This window comes from Hetaerina americana, unplaced genomic scaffold (genome assembly GCF_022747635.1).
Source record: "Hetaerina americana unplaced genomic scaffold, ioHetAmer1.1.p SCAF_7, whole genome shotgun sequence".
Lineage (NCBI taxonomy): Eukaryota > Metazoa > Arthropoda > Insecta > Odonata > Calopterygidae > Hetaerina > Hetaerina americana.
In genome coordinates, this window is record NW_027287316.1 from 11,926,811 (window position 1) to 11,943,870 (window position 17,060).

A 17,060-nucleotide genomic window follows, 5' to 3' on the forward strand; every position below is an offset into this window, starting at 1 on the left:
GAAATTGCCTGCATTTTCATATTTATCATCTTTGATAAAATCTGAAAATTATTCATATTCATAGGGGTTAATTAATTATCGTAAAATCCCTAATTCTTAATACTTCCGCATTTTCATGTAAATATCAGAAGTTGGTAAAGTTGCAGAGAGGAGCCGTGAATGGGAAGGGTAGACATAGGGTAAGGACCGGAGAGAGAAAGAGAGAGAGGTAAGGGGATGGGATAAGTGGGCACTCCGTCTAATGAATAAGGCGTCCAGGCACGCGCCAGGGTCACCTGTGCGTCGGGGTTCTCCCAGTTGTGCAGGAGCAGTAGCGACCAGTAGGAGGTGCGGGCGCCCCAGGGCAGACCCGCCTCGCGGAGCCCCGACAGGGTGTCTATCGGAGCCTCTGGGGACGGCAGCGTGAGGTAGGCAGCCAGACAGCCCGAGTAGAAGTAGGTGATGAGGTTGAGGCCCGGGAGGAGCCACTGCAGGGGCCACCGGCCCTCGTTGCCCGTCGGCATCGGAACGCCCACCTGTGAAACCATGCTTGTAAAATTCTAATAAACTGAGGAACATGGCGCGAGAGTAAATTTTAACGGAGTCAACCGCTCGCTAATGCGCATTACGGCACAACAATTTAAAAGCATAAAAATTATTCGAATTTAACGGGATTAGAACCCTTATCCCTCAATCGGACATCGAGGGACTCGGGTTTGAATTCCGGTCAAGGTGGACAATTTTTTATACACTTTGAAATTGTTGCATTGCCATCCACACACTTAATCCCTTTGGTCATCAATTTTGGGTTTTCATGGACGTAAAATAGCACATACCGTTAGCTCGGAAAATCTATTACTGGCATTTTTTTCAATGCATTTAAAACTCTACATTTACGTAAACGACAGTAGCCCCTCCGTTAATTTGTGCAAGCTTCACAGAAAAACTGATGAACGGAACACATTGAAAATTACTGACTGTGGAGGCTAGAGTAATTGACTATGGGGAGGATATTTTCAAACAAAGTTCCACTGGAAACAAAATGACGGCTCGGTGCGAAAAAAACGAAGTACATCGATGCGTGCAAGCACTATGCAACCATACGGACGTGTTGTAGCTTTAGTTGCATAAAATCAAGGATACTCCAGAATAAAACAATGAAATTATCCACATCCCTTGTGCTGGCCCTCACCAGAAAACTCGGAATGATTGTTTTCAAATAAAACTTTAAAAGTATGCTAATTCATATAAAACAAGTAATTGTATAAAAATAACGAAATAATTTTCTTTGAACTTAGTTGAAGATCAGCATAGGAATCATAATATAGTTTAGTAAAAGGCAATCTCTTCACTAAGCAGGATTAACACGCGATTATGAAATAGAAGAACATTTTACGGAGCATCTTATGTGCCTTTATGATTTAACTGTCGCCCTTTCAAATACACCATATGAATCATCTCTCGGAGATGTCACAACGAATGGTTACCAATGTAACTGAAAGTACCAATAGATAGCAAAAAATATGAATAGTTTATTTTTAATAGCTTTCTTTTTCATGATATTATATATAATATTCAAAGTTAAAATGAAAAATATTATGTGGTAAACAGCATGTTTATTTGGATAATATTGAGGCAAAGAGTTTGTGAAAAATTACTTCCTAAGGTTTCCAAAGACGATATCTTCTCATGGCTAAGAAATTTCAGGTGCAAATTATTTTGAAAAACATATTCCACAAGTATTGTATTAGCGTATCATAAATAGATCGAGGAACTTTTGTTTAAAACTAATAAAATATGTTCTGCAAATATTATTCTCTGCTATTTTTTTAGGCGTAATTCCTGAAAATATGAGTAAGATGCAATTATGAATTAATTCGTGTCTTGTTAGATGTGAATAATCAAAGCCCTCGTAGGATACAAAACATAACGTTTCACAATGTCAGAATAACCACTTGGACATGTACGTGTATATCATCAGTATTCCAATATTGTATGTATAATGAGTATTTCAGTTATAAGATTAGCTAAGTGTAGCCATCTATTCTTCTCTATTCAGAGTTAATTCCCTCGCCCCTTGAGAGGTTTGCTGTTTTATATCCTTCTTGAATTGTCCTGCCTAATTGCCCTTTGATCTTCCTCACGGGGTCTTTCTTATAATGCTAATTGTGCCCCCAAGTGTGTCCAATCTATCTAGTTCTTCTTTGCCGTAGAGTTCTCCTCATAATCCTTTAGTCTCCTATATAATTTCCAGTTCCTCACTTTATCTTCCACACTAATTATTCAGCACTTCACACTCATCTTCCAGCACCAAGTTTCAAAGGTTTCTGCTGGCATATTATTTCCACTTCTCCAATGTTTCATGTTTCCAATCCGTAGAGTGCCACGCTCCGTACGAACATTTTCATTAACTGCTTCCTTGTTTGAAATCTCAGGTTCTTGGGACGTAATATTTGCATCTTCTCCGTAAAGGCCTTCTTAGCTTGAGTTATTCTTCACTTGATCCCTGTCGAAATTGTTCCATTTCTAGTGACGCTCCTCGAAAAGTAATACCTGCTTAGCATTGGCAACTTCTTTCTTTCACATCCTTGGATTTTAGTTCTCTTCTTGATGATGCTCATTGTATTCCCGAAGTACTTGGTCCATAGCATTCAGTGATGCTTGTAGGTACTCTCGCGTTTTTGCAACTACTGCAATGTTATCTGCAAAACAGTGCATATTAATTCTTCCGCCATTCAACTCGACTCCTTTTATGCCCGATTCTCGTGCTTCTTTTATTTCCTCTTCTTTCTAGATATATGATATGTTAAATAGTGCTGGCGTCAATGAGCATCCTTGTCTAACTCTTTTGTTTATTTTGGCTACTGTTTTCCTTCCGTTTTTCATTTGCGTGGTTATCACTTGATTCTGATAGATGTGATGGATTGTTCTTCGGTCGTTGAAGTCTATTCCAAGTGCGTCTGGTACAATGAATATTTTGTTCCACTCCACGTTGCCGAGGATCTTCTCAAAGTCCATGAATGCCACATATAATGCCTTATTTATGTGTGCTTTTTTCTCGTCCAGTAACCTCCGAATCCGAATCGATATTCCTTGAGGCTTTCTTCTAAATTTACTTCCGTTCCTTGGCTAATTATCCTTATAAATGTTTCCGATGCGTGAGATAACAGGCCCAATGTTTTGTGTTCATCGCATTTATATGTGCTTGGACGTTTCGGTATTGCATTTTTCGCTCATCTTCTTGAAGTCCTCTGATATTTTATTACTGCCCTGACTATCTTTGATTATCCCAAAGAGGATATCATTCGTTTTCATCCTGAGTGCCTCGACTATTTCTCCATCTATTTTGTCAACTCCTGGTGTCTTGTTCCTCGGACCTTTCACGGCTCCACCGAATTCACCTCTCAGTACCTACAGGCCCCGATCTTCATTTACGTGTCAATATTTCTCCTCTAATTATGCTACATTCAAGAAAGAATGTCATTGTCAAGTTATTCGATATATTTCTTGCATTTCTTTCCAATGTGTTTGTCCTTTGTTGGTAACTTTCCATTTGCTCCTCGAACGTCATGGGATTTTGTTTTTCTCTCTCCAAATTGTGTCCTCGCTCGTTTACAAGCAGTCGCCCTTATTTGTGTTGTCAATGATTTCCTCGAGTAGCTTTCAATCCAATATTCCTGGGCCTTCCTACACTCTGGTATTACTTGGTTCCGTAAATTTTTATACATTGTTTCCTCAGTTTACCTTCTTAGATTATTGCATTTCCTTCTTGCCTCTATGAGTTTTCTTAATTGAGCTGTTATCCGTGGCCACTTAGATTTCGTCGCCTTACTCACGAGTTGCACATCTGCTACACGTGCTTTCGTACTTTGGTCATTATATTCTTTATTCGGTGGAACAGCCATCTTCTCCACTGGAAGGAGGAGAAAATATATATGTATGCACATATATACATATATATATATATATATATATATATATATATATATATATATATATATATATATATATATATACCACGATTGTACGGAAAAACTCATACGAGCGGCACAATAATGGGCTGACACAACATAACACAAATAGAAAAGAATAGACACATATAAAAGAACACTTACACGGTAAATTGTTCTTTTATATGTGTCTATTCTTTTCTATTTGTGTTATGTTGTGTCAGCCCATTATATATATATATATATATATATATATATATATATATATATATATATATATATATATATATATATAACCATAAACACAGTAATCAACCCGAAGGTCGGTTTAGTAGGTGATGGTAGAGATCACCCAGTACTAAGCCTTATACGGCGTGTGAACATTCACACACCAGGGTAGGGGGGCCAGTTCCTTTCCCTGTGCCGGTTATGGTTTCCCAGGAAGATCTGTAACCGAAAAGTTACAAAGCTTGGGTGGAGCTGCAGGTGCCCAGAGTGCCTTGCCCGGGAATTGAACCCGGGACCCTCTGATCAGCAGTCCAACGCTCTCCCCACTGGACTACCGCGACCCATCTATATATATATATATATATATATATATATATATATATATATATATATATATATATATATATATATATATATATAATATATAATATATATACATATATCATTACTTCTATATATTCAGATGAAGATGGATTGTTTCCGTCGAAATATCAAGAAATAACATGTGAGTGTTCTTCTTTTTTTGTGTTTCTATATTGTGTGTTACTGTGTATGTACTATTCGGCACTTCCGTGTTACGTCTACGAAAGCATATATATATATATATATATATATATATATATATATATATATATATATATATATATATATATATATATATATATATGTATATCACATTTGGACGGGACAAAAGAACACAAAAATAAAGTAAATAACACGTAAAAGGTTTGACCTGAAGGTCTCAGAGAAGGCCGAAACCTCAAACTTTCTAAAGTGTTAGTAATTATGTCCATCCAAAAACCTACTTTAACCGGTAGATTACCTAATAATAATACATATACATATATATAATATATATATATTATTTTTCATTTACATATTGTTACTACGTACAAAATTTTCCTAGGTGAAAGCAGGTGAAATCTATCGTAATAATAAACTGAGTGAATACTTACATCACCATTTAATTTACTAGAAAGGTACAGTAAAGGAAATAATGATACTGTTTCTCTGTTACCAGCGGGAAGTTAGCATATGAGACTGATGAAGAGGTCACTACATATTTGGGCTTACTTAGATTTCATTCGTGAGAAAAGGGAACTCGTCTAATAAAAACGTTATGCTTTTAATAACCCCGGGCATGGCACCATCCTGTCACACTAACACAGGGAGTTATATCTACCTTCTATCTCATTAGCATAACATAGTTCCGGTGGCTTTGAGTTCCTATCCTAAAGACGGTGACCCATTTCCCGGATGCGGTAAGCTGTGAGATTTGACCCATTTCTGTAAGGGCACTGCGAAGGACGACGTAGGCAGAGTCCGCCATCTGCCGGGTGTGGAATAAAGCCGTGGGTGCTCATAGCTTTTGTTATGAATTAGCAAAAACTGCAATCGAGTATCCGCACGCCTTGCTCCTTTTCCTTCATCATCAAATTACTTAAGTACCGACGAATACTTGATCGCTCGCATTACATCAGGAGTTAGGTTCATCCCTTAATGGTTGTTACCATCAAATACACTAGAGAAGGCTTTGCGGAACAAGAGGAATTAGTTTGATTAGGAACTGTTACGCCAATTCGGGGAAAAGATGGAAGGAAAAATGCATCGCAAAATCCCTGTGAGGGTTTCCGCCCTCTACAACCCCTCACTGCTCTAAAAGATGCTCAATCAATAGTGATCATACAATTTTTACTCGCGTATTCATTATTTTAAAATGTAACTCTTTATTCTTTCGTTGATTTTATTCGTAATTTGTGTGTGATACATTTTTCATCGATTTTACTTCAGTATTGCATCAGGGGTAACTGTTGCATGGGGTAACATATTTAGTGTAGTGACGCCTGTTTCTGATGATCAAGCATGCTTTTCTTGAAGGTGTTTTTTCACATTGAGGAACAGGAAAAGTTAAATGGGATTAGTTCTGGACCCTATGGAGGATAATGAATACACTTACCGTTGTATTTAGCAATATATGCGATTTGTGGTAACTTTCGCGTAACCCACGGCGTATAAGACGTTCCATTTGCAATTCTTCTGTCGCCAACGAGTGGGTGGCATCAAATGAAAATTTAAATATTCCCGATCTTATCTCAGCATGCAATGGCAACAGAGTAATTAATGCTAACTTCCGAAAGAGCAGTTATTGGAGCTCCTGCCCCCCCCCCCTTTCTTTGAAATGGGTGTCTCCATCTTCAAATATTAACATTCTATTTGCGCAATTAGGAAGAAAATACTCTATAGGCCTACTGTACGAGTATTACACAGTCCTTGCCAGACGATTCGCCTAGCTGTAAGTAAAATTTCAATTCAGCGTCGCATGCTACCTTCTTATGCAAACTGAATATGTTTCAACTTGCAGTAGTTTCTGATGACGCAATATTTAAATACAATCAATGAAACTGATACCAACCTAAACTTCGCTTAGGGCTGCAAATACGACGTACAATGAAAAAACGTCAAAATTAATCATGCGCATAAAAATATATGATTTGCACTTAATTGATAATTCCTCATACATATCTCCAAATTCGTAGGAATTACGTAGTTATCTTTGTTTTTTCTGCAGTACTGCGGAGTGTTGCGTGGCGTGGACTCTCAGATTAATTATCAATGTCATTCAAATGATACGCTTTAGATAGAAAAAACATCGCCACTCTTTAAAGCCTCAAATAACACGACTCGAACAATATTTCACCCTGCACCATAATAAGCCATTGTTCAGTTCGGTATACCTTTCTATCTCCCTTCATTCCGTCCTTCACCACTCATTTTTTCCTCCCGCCACCTTAACTCTTTCCCTGCCTTCTTTGAGTTTCTCCCAAAAACCTTCTTCCCCAAGTGTGTTGGATTTTAAAGCGTATTGGTGTCTTGTCTCGACTCCCGCATTAGCATTCAAATGTTATACGGATAGTCGCCATATCGACCGAATTTTCGACATAGGAGTTAGTTTTCTTCAATTTAGATATGGCTTGGGGTATTTCTTCTTCTAAAACTTTCATAGAGTAAAAAACGAATCTGATGATGTCACAGCGCGACGAAACCTAGGCCATGCAATAGGATTATGTATTTGGAATTAAAAACGTTTTCTTTTCACACTGGAAATTAATTTATTTCGAGCAAAGCTTTCTGAGTAAATTTTCTTTCTCGTAAACTCCGCAAATGAGTGTACGAGTATAGAGTAAAAACTCTTCCTTTTACTTTTTCCTGAGGCCTTGAGGAGCGCCACGTGGAGGCTATCTAACCCCTCCGCCCTTTTCAATTCACTTTCCTTTCATGTATTTCCTGTCTCATAATCATGTATATCTTGACCTGAGCTATCCTCATAGAATTTATATCATTTTTCTATGTGTAGACCTAATGTTGTAAGGGCATAAAGGCTGGGTTGTGTCCCGATAGATTACCTAAGTTCGAGTGGAGAGGAGTTTTTTCAAAGATATCGCGGCTATGTGATTTAAATATGAACAGCTATCAAAATGACACTTAAAAAACAGTTTATTTGCGCTAAAGAAAAGCCTTTTAGCCTTTATCTTATTCTTACAGGAATATTTTTACTGAAAAAAATGAACGTTTTTCCCCTGATTAACAGCCCTTTCTGGTTTCTCAGTATTATTATTCAATTATCCAATTTCATTTTTTTCAAACGACAATTCATTCCATGTTTTCCGAAACTTTATTTCAAAATCTTTTAAATTTAGAAGCTTGTGAGTGAATTCTCTTGAAAAGTGAGGTGGCGATCCCAAATAAACGACTAAGGCATTCATTTCTCCCAGGAATTTTTAAGAATTCGTGATTCGAAGGTTTTAGGATGACAGAATATTGCCCTGTAACGTGGCCTCACTCAAATAACTTCACTAAAACCAAGAGAACCAGGTGATCAGTCATGTCGATGGTGGATTGAGCGCCGTACCAATATATTTCAGTGACTAATCTGTGGAAAACGCAATCCGAAAGGTAAACTTCGAGGTCAACCGACGGGAATCAAAGAAGGCGGGTACTTATCAGAAACCTCAAAATTGTGAAGAAATTTCGCCAGCCAAACCAATTGATAACAGATGGGAGGCCTTCCTCGGGTAGACACCCGTGAAGGTGAAAGCTTCCCCTGAGGCGGAGGCGCCACCCACCTGCGCCAACACGCTGGCGACGTGGAGCAGGCAGTCGGGCAAGCGGACGTATCGGGCGTAGGCGGCGGGTGCGGGTGGCGGCAGGACCCGGGTGGCGACGGAGGCGAGCAGGCGGATGGTGAGGGCGGCGGCGGCGAGTGTCCCGCCGACGGCGGCCCACGACCACGGGTTGAACGGCTTCACGAGGGACATCCAGCGGGGCACTGCCGGGGACGTGGGCCGGGGGACCAGGAAGGAGAGGCCGGCCGACGTGTACGGCGCGGTGTAGTCGACCAGAGGGGCCTCCCTCGCATCCTGGTAGAAGCCGGCGAACCCGAGGTCCGCGAAGCTGTTGGACACGTCCGCGATGACACCTGGATAAAACATGGACGGACAATTGCGATTGACTGAGTCTTGTGCCGGGAACAGCAAGAGGGAAAGTAATGCGGGCACAGAAAACTTGGCGTCCCTGCTTAGATTGGAAGAATAATTAGGAATCAAAATTGTATCGGTATGATCTGTGGTAGCCCATGTGGCATAGTCTTCAAATCATCAACAGATTCAGCTATAAGTACGTGGAAATAGTGGAAATAGGTAAAAATTACTTTTCTCTGTCCATACCTCTCTCTCTTTGTGGCACTACATCCCTTGGTGAGCATTGGTCTTCTCCTCAATTAAGTACAAATCTTACTAATCTGTTAGTCTTCTCTATCCAGTGTCAATTATCCGCATATTTGAATTGATATCATTTAATCATATAAGCCTAGACCTGCCCTTCCCTGCATTATTCATTTTCATTAATAGGCACATATATTTCCATCGGTATCCTTAGCTCATTATTAACGGTTTTTAATTTGACATCTGCAGTGATCATTTCTCCAAACCATAGGTAACAATAGGTATGAACAGGGTCTTATATACAACATGCATTGTCAGCGACAATTCATGAACAGCTACATGTTTAGAAAATAAGCACGATTGCTTGCCCGTTTGTTTTCCTTTACAAGTATTCCTCATATTCATAGGATTGTTACTATACAGCATTGCATTATATAAAATGATGAATCTATAAATTTCACCTCATTTATTTATAACTTGGAATTTCAGTTCATATTTCATTTGTTTTGCATAGTTTAAGCTTTCCATATCCTTGTAATAAGTCTTTTAGTTGTTTTTAGCAGATACTCACCATCAATACTTTTAAGTTCTACTATCACCTAATTTTTATAACCGAAGTTCACCCTTTTCCAATTTAATGTTTTATTTTCACAACTCAAAATTCAACTTCCCAATTTAATATTCAGGTAAGTATTAATGTTTCAACTCCGTCAGTGTTTCCGATGCACCTGAAGATGGTTGTTATAGCATTGTTGAAATCAATTTAGTGAAATTTAAAAATTAATTTTAATGGAAATGGATTCGTCACTGCAATTCCCCTACATTGGGTCATTTTTCTATTTTCTTTGCCACATGGTCATTTTTCCCTCGAGAAAGAGAGGCTAGCTATTGCTCAGAGTGTACTCGGTTCATATATCGTGTGGTTCTTTTGAGCAAATGCATTCAACTCCAAGTTGGGGCGTTAAAGTATCCGGAATTTCCACATTTTTGAGACAGCTGTCACCGCAGATCACGAAAGCTTGGCTAAAGGAGCGAAAGAAGTCAGCGTTTTCTATGCATCCAACTTTTATTAATTTGAAAAAAGTTGCACTTCCGCGAAATTACGAGTGCTCTAGGACGCTCGTCGGGCAATCAGGAAGAAATTTGACAAGGGTAAGAGGACTAGACATGTTATAGAAATAGAAATGGCATACCGGTCAGCAAAACACATCATGGATAGTTATCTCAATTGTGACTTCACTCTCGAAAGGAAAGGGTCGATGAAAAGTTGGAATATTGAATAGCATTCGTTCTAGTAACTACATAGTTTCAATGACTCATTATTTTCCAGTTCACCCCTCCTCTCGACCTCTCAATTCACCCTCCAAAGGCTCCTCGGCATAGCGAAGAGATTTTGCTAGCGCTCTAGATCTAGAATTCTGGATTTCCCCGGGGAGCTGTAGGTTTTCCTAGAGCTCTAGATAACGAGCCCTATCTACAGATATAGATTTCACACCATTCCCCCCTCCCAGATAATCCTTTCCCTCCCCTCCTACACTCTTCCCAGGTGCCAGGTGCCTTAACCCTGACTCCCCCTTCCTTCAACGCCCTCACCCCCTTTGTAAACAATATAGAGTGAAAAAAATATTTTCTGCACTTCATACCTGATGATGACGTTACATGCCGAACCTTATGCCGTGGACAAAATCTTTAATGGGGGAATAATAAATGTTTTAATTCACCAATGATCACTTCCACGACGCGACACTTAAAATAAGATAATAACATCCAAATTGTGCGATTTTCTGCCTATTAGTACACTTAGGGAAATTGCAGGTGTCTCTAGGAAAGCAATTGTCTCTTGTTCTGATGTTGAAATCCAGTGCGCCTAAGGATTTAGGAGGTCGACCCTCAGTTATCAGGAGCAGTGTTTGGGCAAATAAATAGGCTGGTGAAAGAATACGCGGTTACCGAAAAGGTAACTCATGAAATATGAGAAATAATGAAAGAAAAAAATAATAAATTAACTCCAGTCGATTGAAAGCCAAAATTCGCGATCAAAATAATACAAAGTCTACAAAAGCTGGTATGTGTAGCGTGAAATAAGAACTTCTTACAGTTACAAAAATCAAAGCTGGGTGTTTGAAAACCCAATGGATTTTTTAAGCCGGGATGGAGCTTAAGCGGTAAATGCAGGGTTTCATTAAGAATTTTCAAAAAAATGTAGGTGAGAATGATTGCTTTTATATTACCCTGAGATATTTACGTTATAGGAAACATGGTTGACGCGTCCGTTCTCTGCGTCACTGCTGCGCCTCTAGTATGTCTAATCATCCATTCCCTCATTCCCGAAGAAATTCTTTCATTCATTTTGTATGACTTGACGGAATTTTTGCGAAAAATTGAAAGAATAGACAAGGAGAGTAGTAGGGACGTAAAAAGTGAAATATTGTTTATTAAATGCAAATAAAAAATGTATGTCTAACAATGAGCGGTGTAAAGAAGTGTACAATACCACTCATTATTGTGAGGAAGCGAAGTTTTGTAATTTCAGGCTGAACGTGCATGTGAACTAAATACGGTACGAATGTGGGGGGGTACTTAGGGGAGTTTTTTTGTGATAAAAATATGGAAGATGTAGCGAGTGAAAGTGGTTAATGAAATAATGAGGATTGGGTGCACCTGTAATACACAACTACGATGGAAATACTCTACGCTGGTTCGGCCATGCTGAGCGTAGTAAGGGGTGAATGCAGCGGAGGTTCGAGTGAGAGGAAGGGGTGGGCAGGGGTAGTCGCGGGTGACTGTGTTCTAAGGGACTCTCAAAACGAGGAATATGCATGAAACATATCATGGATGTGATGGAGGCGAAAGAAGTATGAGGGATGGAGTAGTATGGAATAAATTACTAAAAAGGAGTTAATTTCTTCTTTAAAGATAATTTCAGAACCTTTTTGACTTTTTCTACCCCGAAAGGGATGGCATGAAAGCATTCAAGGTACAAAGGCATGCATGCATGCTCATTTGAACCCTTTTAAATCGAGGAACGTTCCAATAATCATGGCATATCACTTGGGTATCTTTGTGACTTTCTCTGTGGATTAGTTAGGCGTTGAGAAAATGAGAAAATTGTAATTTTCCCTCCGTTTTCTCACAAAGCTAGGGTTTTGATGGTGATCCCACTCCGTTGTCATACCTTCTGCCCATGTATTTAGTTGCTCTTTGCACACAAGGAAGCAACGGGTCAATGCATAGCTTCTTACATTCATCACACCCCTTCCCGCCTTTAAAGGCGAGTTTTTCAATTAAGGCATTTCATTGAGATATGTTTTTCATAATTCACGTACTGGCATCATGTCGTACAAATGGCTCCGATATTTTCGTCATACTTACTACGTACTGTTTCGAATAGCATCATGATATTTTGCATTTATTGACAAAATTTATTGATAGGAATTAAATATTAATATAACGTAAATAAATATGCTACCGATCTGCAATTAAATGATGACGAGTAAGCCAGCATTAGGAAGTGTCACAAGGATTGACTTCGACTATGCATCCATTAATGGTTATAATAAATACATTACAAGTGATATTCCAAAATGTCCATTAGCTATTCTGTACAGCCTAATTAACCCATAGACCAGTTAACTGACAATTATTTTCGTCCCATGTCGTACTGAGAAAAAGTGATATTCTCAAAACCAGTTCTTTGTGAAATCTCTCTGGTTTTATATGTATCACCCAACCTACCACAAAATGATGACTCTGGCATTATCGCTTTTAGAAAAGAGGTCTGTTACAGATTAACGCAACAGTTACGGCCTATACGACCCTTCCATCTGCCACTGATTTCCATCTTAAAACTCACGAAAACCTGGTCACATTGCCAAGTTTATTACGGCATCACAATTCTAGTTACTCTTCACTTCACTCGATCGAATACTGAAATCAAACTTGACTCTCAAAGCTCTCATACAGTTCCAAAGAAACTGCGGGAGATGCCGCAACAGTAACTTTTAACGGAGTCATCCGCTAATGTGCATTTCAATGCAACAATTTCAGAGTGTAAAAATCATTCGCCTTGACTGGGATTCGAACCCAGATCCCTCAATATCCGGTCGAGTGCTTTAGCCACTTAAGCTACCAAGGCGTCCTCTTAAAATGTTGTCCCAGAGAGTTTTATAAATGAAATCCTAGCGCCACTCTTAGATAAACACATTTCCCCAAGACCTACTTTGATAAGTCCGTTTCGTTGAGGTGCCTTGGTAGCGTAGTGATCGGGCGCTCGACTCCTGACGGGGGGGCGCGGGTTTGAATCCCAGTGACTTTAGCCAATCCAAGCTTTAACCAAACTCTGTGATGTTCCGGGTACCAGAACTTGCTGAGAGTACTATAGTATTCAAAGTAAATTTCTTCGGGAACTAATTTTGGAGGAGGAAGGTGTGGAAGTTAGAAACACAGGAAGAAGGGGTCAGGATCCTCTGGCAGCGTCACCAAGGCATAGGGTGAGGGAAGATTCATTAAGGCTCAGCAAGAACAGGTATCCGAGGGAAACTGTGTGCTGCCTGTTATCAGCAAAGCTGTGGTCTGAAGAGCTTAAGATAACCGACTTGAATGTCTCTTCAGCCATAGATTGTGAGTTTGTTTTAAATAAGTTCATCAGGCAAAATGGCGCGAGATAACCTTAGCCGTCAGGGAAATGAAATATGGATTTACTATTAAGCACAAGGGTTAGGACCTAAGCATTAATGATGAAAAGCAAATTATAATGTGACATCATCTAACACTAATTATTATCTGATATGAGAAGTTTTCGCGAGGAAGATAGAGTCGATGATAAAGAATTTGATTAAGGATGTTAATGATCGCCACGTCAAAACTTTGATATGGAACGTGATTCTGCAAGGCGGGGAAACATGGTCAATGAAGCAAGATGATAGGCTTATATTGGAGTCTTTTGAAATGTGGGTTTGGAGGAGGATGGAAAGGGTGAAGTGGACAGAAAGGAAATCAAAGGAGTAGAGTAGGAATAGAATAGGCATTGAATAGAGGAAGGGAACATGCGGAATTGAAGAGGGACTTGCTGCATTGTCGGATATCATGTTGTGGTTTTTTAGGAGAGGTAAGAAAGTATATATATCGTTGCAACATTGTATGGGCTGTGTCCATCCAAAACCTACCTTAACCGGTAGAATACTAATAATGATACAAATAATATGATATCTTAATAGTGGTGCCCTACCTCAATTCGCAACAAACCCCCGCGGGTGTTCCCAACGTATCTCGTAGATGTCAATTTGAATATATGCTATTGCAGTGTCGTTTGAAGAGGAGAGAGAATTGGTTCGGCTCATTGGGGCTTCATTTGTAAAGCAAATTGTCTTTAATTGAAGATGGAGTTTATGTATGTCCAGATGTCTGATTAGTGCGCCCGTGTTTTCATGGTTGAGTGGTTCAGCCGCTTCGTAGCGGTGTTTGGAATGCTCATTATGGAAGAGGAGGGAGGCCGCCGTGCCACACCATACCCAAAACCTTCTTCTAAGCCCTCTGAGGGTCGATTCTCGGAAACTGCCTCCTTTTGCCCTCCCACACCACCGACTCAAGCGATGCATTTGCCCGTCTATCTTGATTACTAGCAGGAACATGACATTTCAATTTTTTATCCTCATGGCTATATTTTAAAATAGATTATGCCATAAAAACGTTGTCGCACGTAAAACGTTTCAAATTTTCAAACCTAGATTTACTTCGTTAACTGATAACTATCAGTGACAGAACGGAGAAAATAGGGAATTATATTTACTCTTTGGCGACACTCAATAATGAAATAAATATTCACAACTGATACATATTCCATTAATTAAGGAGATTGCTGGTGAATTCACTCTGTGGAATTGCGATTTGTTGTGAATCAATCACCGGGATTCATTTACAATATTCCGTTAGGCTTTAAATTCGCAAAAGTAATTAGATTGTGGGCTATATGGACTGTTAGAATTAGTGAAACCAGTAATTATGTTAACTATATATATACCTACTATACGGGCCCAGTACGCTGTTCCCTTTCGGGGTCATCATCAGTATTTCAATCCTAGGATTGGTTTACTGTAGCTACTACATTCTAATCTTATTAGAATGCGAAGCAAGACTGCATATTCTAGGGATAATAATGTGGTGGTTTCCCGTTGCCTTCCACATGGCAATACTGCGGCCGATACCGTGCACTTCACTCTCGCCCGCAGCTGTTGCGGCTGATGCCGGGCCGGCCCACTCGGTCTGCGCCGCCAGTGCCTAATGGTGAAATTGCTGCCTTTCACCATTGGTTCAGGGTAGTTTTTTGGTAGGAGTCCATTTTTCTCGTTGCCTCGTTCCAAAACACCATTATTGTGTTTTTTTCTGTTAATGTGTGGTTGCCTTGTTCCGAAAAACTATTAACAAATTTTTTCGGGGTAAACATAGTCAAAAAAAGGCTGATTTTTATGTGTTATGAGGAAAAAGATCCTCTTTTATAATTTCTCCAATTTAGACCGATATTCTAAAATTGTTTTCGCCTCTGTCACATTCATACATTTTTCCATACATACTCTCCCATTCCTGAGAATTATAATATTCCTCGTAATGAGAGATCTTTCAAGTGCATTCTTCTACCTTCTCCGTCTGCCTCTTGTCCTTCTCCCTTGCCTTCAAGTAGGTGACTCTCTTCCCAATTTTTCTGTTCTTAGAATCAACACTCTCTCAATATACTCAAATACTTAAATCACACTTCTTTTACAATTGCCTATTACTGGTTCATTCAATCCTTATTCTTTCAATCCCCATTCATTCCTCCATTTCTCCTGCTTCCAGTACTTTTCCACGAAAACCTCTCCATTTTATTACAACCCCCGCGTTTATCGACATACCTTGGCATGCCAATATTTTGCTTCCACATTCAAAATTTTGTTGCGTGAATTCATTGTAATTTAATAAGAGAATACGCATTTCATCGATAAATACGATAAATTATTGAAATCCAAGTACGTTAGTCGTTTGTATAAAGTTGTAGTAATCTCTACCGTCCACTTTTTGGGCGATGAAGTTACGAACAATTGTAATGTTGATATGTTTAAATACCCTGTTTTATTTATTGTAGTTACTTGGCGACCTTCGTCAGGAGAAGGGAAAAAACTCGGCCGCCGAGGTACCGAAATCTTCATGTTACTACATAATGAAACTAATGAGCCCTCCGGCCAGTAGTTCAACACTCTACCCCTGGACTATCACGTCCCCATATGTGTGTGTTTTTATATAGCACCATCCCTTCGGCAAGGGTGCACTTGGCATGGAATCTACCCCATTTCAGCAGTCAGCGATGCGTGGAGGGGACGTACCTGTATTTCTCCGAAAGGGGAGGTTCCGACCCTTCACGGGCGGCCAAGCGTGATATTTGTGGGTCGCACCTGGCGAGGGTGCCCTCGCCGTAGATCCAAGGGCCGTGGCATTCGTGGCGGCCCGTGTCTATTCCGTTCAGGATAAGCCGGCCGACGCTCAATGGGCACACGTGTCTAGTCCAGCGGTCACCAACCATTCAGACCTCGAAACGCAATTTTGAATCCCTCGTTCCATCGACATGGATTTTTTTCTTCTTATAAGTACAAACATTCAATATGAAATGAATCTGTTATGAACCCGAAAGTTAGTTTGATAGGTGTGGGTATATGCTCACTAAGTACTAAGCCCAATGGCTTGTACAATTCACACATGAGAGTAAGGGGGTCAGTCCCTTTCCCTGCTGTGCCGTCTGTGGTTTCCCAGGAATATGTGGTACCAGAAAATTCACACAGCTCGGGTGGAGCTGAGGGGACCGAGAGACATAACCTAAGACCGAACCCGGGCCTTCCGGTCAGTAGGTCATCGCTTTACTCACGGGACCAAATGGGATGGGATACAATTTCCTCTTTGTTAATATAAAACGATAATAGCCCTTGTTTAATTATTACATAATTATAAAAAATCATTAATTGTAAGAAATTCATTAGTTAGATAGTTGTCGTGGATCCATTGAAATTTCTCCGCGTACCACCAGTAGTAGTAGTAGTATTTAGGGGAGGCGACCGACAGCTGAGGTAATTTGCGCCATAGGGGATGGACAGGAAAGGATTAAGGGTGGAGAGAAACCCGGCGTCGGCATTAGCCTACTCTTTACGAAAGGCGCCAA

The 17,060-nt window shown here is 39.8% G+C and overlaps 1 protein-coding gene across 1 annotated transcript in view; it reads right to left on the reverse strand.

Moving 5' to 3' along the window:
• Positions 1-16,430, reverse strand: part of LOC139696534 (uncharacterized) — a 29,310-nt gene extending 12,880 nt beyond the window's left edge. The window contains exons 1-3 of the mRNA XM_071595336.1: positions 16,234-16,430; positions 8,282-8,729; positions 276-515 (exon numbers count right to left, since the gene is read on the reverse strand). Coding sequence (XP_071451437.1) covers positions 276-515; positions 8,282-8,729; positions 16,234-16,430 — 885 coding nt within the window. The remainder of the gene's footprint in view (positions 1-275; positions 516-8,281; positions 8,730-16,233) is intronic.
• Positions 16,431-17,060: the final 630 nt, after the last annotated feature.